The 5,037-nt window shown below is 40.8% G+C and overlaps 1 protein-coding gene across 1 annotated transcript; it reads right to left on the bottom strand.

Moving 5' to 3' along the window:
• Nucleotides 1-3,120: 3,120 nt before the first annotated feature.
• On the bottom strand, nucleotides 3,121-4,593 carry LOC119284132 (BTB/POZ and MATH domain-containing protein 1-like). The gene is made up of 3 exons (XM_037563389.1): nucleotides 4,536-4,593; nucleotides 4,405-4,420; nucleotides 3,121-3,763 (listed from the first exon to the last, which is right to left on the bottom strand). Exons 1-3 carry the CDS (start codon nucleotides 4,591-4,593, stop codon nucleotides 3,121-3,123), a joined length of 717 nt encoding a protein of 238 aa, XP_037419286.1.
• Between the last annotated feature and the right edge of the window lie 444 nt (nucleotides 4,594-5,037).

The following is a 5,037-nucleotide window of genomic DNA, read 5'->3' as shown; positions in this document are numbered from 1 at the left end:
TCCTTGAGATCACGGCAATGGTGAAGCTCAGCCAACGCCAACTTGAGCCTCTCGATGTTATACCTGTCTGCGACCACAAGGAGATGCTGATACATGGCGTCTTCCTCCTTCTTTGCCATCTCCGGCAACGAGTAGGTGTACATGAAGCCGAGGAAGGCCTTGAACACCTGCGGCTCCATGTCGCCGATGTGGACCACGCAGGCGGCGACGTCGCTCTCCTTCATTGCGCCAAAGAACTCCGCATTGAAATATTTGCGGCATTGTAAAAATGCTCACAATATTTAAAAAAATTCATGATTCTTGGGAAAGTATAGAAAATGGACAAAAAATGGATAATGAAAAACCAAGTAAAAAAAGGAGAAACCACAGATAAAGAAAAAAGCAGGACCGTAAGCATCTAGAGGCATCCCAAAACCAATGCAAAAATAAACACTACACGGGCCAGCCCACTACTGAAGAAGCGCCAGAGGGGTGTAATAATATGGTAAGTGAATAGGACTTTCCCGTGTTTATATAGTAACTTTTGGTTGCCTAATGGTTTGTTAAGATAGAGATCAATGAATACTAGTCAAATATGACCAACACATCCTCTACCTTGGTTCTCTTCCCTGTGAAAATGCATTGGTTTCATTCTATCCATAATTCCCACAAAACCAGGATGGTCAATTGCCTTTGGTAGATTAAAAAAGTGTTGCTGTAATTTTACAAACTTTTCACGACTTTAAAAATGTTCAGTCATTTAAGATAAATTCACGGATTACAAAATAAAATCATGATTTTTAAACCATTTAAAAATATATAAACGGATCTTGAAATGTCTATAATTTTTAGAAAATGATTGTCAAATTTATAAATGTTCACAAACTTGAATAGAAGGTTCATTAAATTTACAATAAATATTTATAATTTTATAAAAATAAAGATGTTCTTTAACTTTTAAATAATATACTTATGTTAAAGTGATAAAATGTGAAATGAAGAAAAAAATGAAAAAATCGTAGAAAGGAAAAAGGGAAGAAAACTAGTAAAGAAGCACAAAAAGGAACGCTAATGAGTTGCGTCAGCGACAGCGCTGGAGTGCACCATTTGTACGCTTTGTTTAGTATCCTTCGCAGTGAGTACTAAATAGGTGATCTAGGTATAGGTAGGGCGCTGCACTGTGTCATATCGCTCAAAGAAAGCTCAGAGCTTCAGGCCTTTTAGCAAAGTTCCTTTTCCATTTTACCTGCTTTATAATTATTTCGAAATGGTCTACACATCTGTATATTTTGTAAAAAACTTACTTTACAAATTTAGTGCAACCGGGGTTAAAAATTATAAATGAAAAGTCCACGTAATTTCAGAAGTGTGAAGCGTTTCAGGAAAATGCTCAAGTAATTTTAGAGACGTTTTCAACCATTTGAACCAAATGTTCATGAATACTTTTAAAGTGTATGTGTGTGTAAAAAACCGTGTTCACATATTTATACAACTATCCATGTTACTTAAAAAGTCTTAACATATTTAAATATATATATATATATATATATATATATTAATTTTAAAAACTTTCACAAGTATAAAAAATGTCAATTCAATTTCATATGTGTCATATAAAAATGTTCATGCATTTTCTAGAGAATTTTACTATATCTAAAAAGATTAGTGCACTTCTATAAAATATGTACAGATGATATAAAAGTATTCATGAACTTAAAAAGGTTTGGATAATTTTAAAACATGTTCAAACATTTTATAAAAAGATCCCCGTGAAATTTTAAAAAATTCACTTGTTTAAAAACAGCAATAAAATGGAAAAGGAATTTAAAAAGAAAAAAGAAAATAACCCAACAAAAAACCACTGAAAACCAAGCAAAAAACTGCTTCCAAGGGAAATCCCAAAAAATACATGGAAAAATTGTGGCTGAAAACCCCACAAAAAAGAAAGCTGCCCCCAAACCCTGAGCACTACCACGCAGAAGTAGAGGAGATATTATGGCGTAGTGGCCTGAGGGTCAAGCATCGGTCCAACTCCTTAGACAAGCATCGCTACAAGATTTTGAAACAAAGAACATGGAGTTTCGTTACATTTTCACCCTTGGTATTTTTTCTTACGTTTGGCTGGCATGGTTGACTTCTGTGTTGTGGGCCAGTATTTGGCGGGCCGTGTGATAGTCAAAGTAGGGGTAATGTCAAAGTGAATGTAACTTCATTCCATGAACTTGATCCAACACCATGATTTCTTGTAGTATGCATCGGATGGCCATGAATAGGTAGAGCGGGAGGAGCTGAGGTGAAACATTGTAAGTACCTCAGATGATGCAGTTCTGATATGTTTCTTTTGCTTCATTGTAATTTTTTTTTGCATATCATGGCTTGCTCAATTTCTCAAGTGCGGCCATACCCATCTTTTTCCTATCATATACAAACTCACACTGCCAACCTACCAGCTATTCGTGATTGTTGCAATGTTTTGATCCACGATGTGCCGAGCGCTATCATATTTTTATTTATAGTTACAGTATTTTATATGAATTTCTATTTGTCTATCATTATTTGCTTGATATCGTTTTTGTTTGAAATGTTTTACGGGAATTAGTCAAAAACCATACTATTATAGTCATCACTTTAGTGATACATAGTAGCACTACTGAAGGCTCTTAAGATAATGTGTGTGAAATACCCCATTTCTTTCAACACGCCTGTGTTCCCACACCCTCGTGCAAACATTGTAAATATCATTTGAGTGTAGCCCATAAATATACTTTTTCCCGCATCGGCACAAACACTACCTGCGAAAACCCAATAACACTAGAGTTTAACACAACAACATTGTCACTAGATACCATGTGGCACATGTGGTAAGCAACACAAGCTAGATGAAATAAAAACATTGTCACTAGATATTACACTACTGGGCGAATGCCAGACAACACTAGAGTTTAACCGACAACATTGTCACTAGATGCTACATAACCAGCGCGCAACGCCGAAACTTAGACCACAATCACAAAGCAGCAAATTAAAGGATCGAACAACAACATCCTGCATCCAGCACTTGGCAACTATATATCAGAAGTGTCTTCTGGCATCCCCTCCAAAGTTCAGACACATAAGCTGATCGATCAGTATTTCACTGGACTAAGGTGCGGAGCACAAGGCAATCAGCTCCTTGACAACAGAAGGGCAGCTTGTGCTCAGATGCTCGGAACCGTCAGTGGCCATGGCCTCCGTAAGATTTGCAGGAGTGCTGAGAAATTCGTAGCATGCGTCCTTGAGATCACGGCGGTGGTGAAGCTCAGCCAACGCCAACACGTTGGCCACGGTGCTCCCATCAATTCTCTTGCACAGCTTGTCTTCGCAAATCAACTTGAGCCTCTCCATGTTATACCTGTCGGCGGCCACAAGGAGATGCTGGTACATGGCGTCTTCCTCCTCCTTTGCCATCTCCGGCAGCGAGCCGGTGTACATGAAGCCGAGGAAAGCCTCGAACACCCCCGCCTCCATGTCGCCGATGCGGACCACGCTGACGGCGATGTCGCTCTCCTTCATTGCACCAAAGAGCTCCGCATTGAAGACCGGCGACCGGGCCGCGAGCAGCCAGCGGTGCGCGGAGAACTTGTGGCCGGCGACCTCAAACACCACGTCGGCGCCCTTCCCGGTCTCGAGGAGGTCGCCGAGGTGGCGGTTCAGGTCGGATGGCAGCACCGAGACTGGCCTTGGTGCAGCGGGCCCTGCCGGTCCCTCTTGGGCGCGAGACTTCTTGAAGACGACGATGTCGCACCTAATTCGTCATAGATGGTCTCCGATGGTGAATGGGCAAGATGTCACACACTCCCCGCAGGTTAGGGCGATCATGCCCAAAAAGCCATCGATCTTGAGAATATGGTGGCACCTTACCTTGTCGGCGACGATGGCGGAGGTGGAGGCAGACGCGCTGGACGACATGGCGAGACTCTCTTCAAACGCAGCTTGCTCAATAGAACAACTCTCGTTGTTTCAGCTCAGAGCATCTCCAGCCGCGCCCCCAACAGGCCCACCAGGCTTTTTTAGCGCCAGCACCCAATAATCGGCCCGGTCACGCCCCCAGGAGCCTGTTTCCCGCCAGTTTGGACGCCGGCGGACCCAGGCCGAACCCGGCGCGCTGGGGGGCGCCCGGAGGCCAGTGGCGGCGCCAGGAAATGTAGGCTGTGTATTCATTCAATTTTTTTGCTCTAAATGTAGTATATGAATCAAACAACACAACACTAGCAATATATGAACAAAACAACACTAGCATAACGGCAATAGCAATATTTCAATGTATCAAACCATAACGCATGAATACATAAGTACCTTTTAATTGATAACGTGATGATATCCTTCTAACATTATAACTTTGCGGTCGCCTTCTTGGAAAAGATTGATGACATCTTCATCATTCACTTGATTGAAAAATTATCTCTCAACAAATGTAAGCAAACAATTATTCAAATATTCATCACCCATTTTTTCCTTAGTTTATTATTCACATGGCTAATTGAAGAGAATACCCTTTCAAAACTAGCAGTAGCTACTGGCAAAATCAATACCGACGGCAATGAGCCAATGACCATATGCCAGTACTGCTGCCATATATGCATAATAGTAAAAAATGGCATTGTGGCAATATCTCTAGCATTTAAGAAAGATTACAAACCAGCAAAGGATTTGATGTAGATCAGTAGATGTGGAAGCTGTTTTCTTTGCCTTCGAAGCTCTTTCCCACAATGCAAATATGCTAACATCCTTCTTCATCTATGATACAAGGTCAGAAAAAAAATAGATCAGCAATATACCAAAACTGTTATACCCTCTGAAAATTGATAGATTAAAATACCCAAATTGCAATCTTGCAAACTAGTAGTGCTAGCAACCTGGTCGTTCTAGCAAACTAGATGTACTAGCAAGTAGCAACCTAGTTGTTACAGCAAACTACATTAAAATACCAAAATTGTAATCTAGCAAACTAGCAAACTAGCTAGTGTCTGGATCGTTCTAATCTGTACGCCATAGGAAGTTAGGAACTGACTAGGACCT

The sequence above is a fragment of the Triticum dicoccoides genome, chromosome 4A, assembly GCF_002162155.2.
Source record: "Triticum dicoccoides isolate Atlit2015 ecotype Zavitan chromosome 4A, WEW_v2.0, whole genome shotgun sequence".
Taxonomy (NCBI): domain Eukaryota; kingdom Viridiplantae; phylum Streptophyta; class Magnoliopsida; order Poales; family Poaceae; genus Triticum; species Triticum dicoccoides.
The sequence above is the reverse complement of the archived record's forward strand: the minus strand, read 5'-3'. Positions and strand labels throughout refer to the sequence as shown.

Excerpts from the sequence above, each read along its gene's own strand:
- LOC119284132 (XM_037563389.1), bottom strand. The coding sequence starts at position 4,593 with ATGGCAGCAGTACTGGCATATGGTCATTGGCTCATTGCCGTCGGTATT.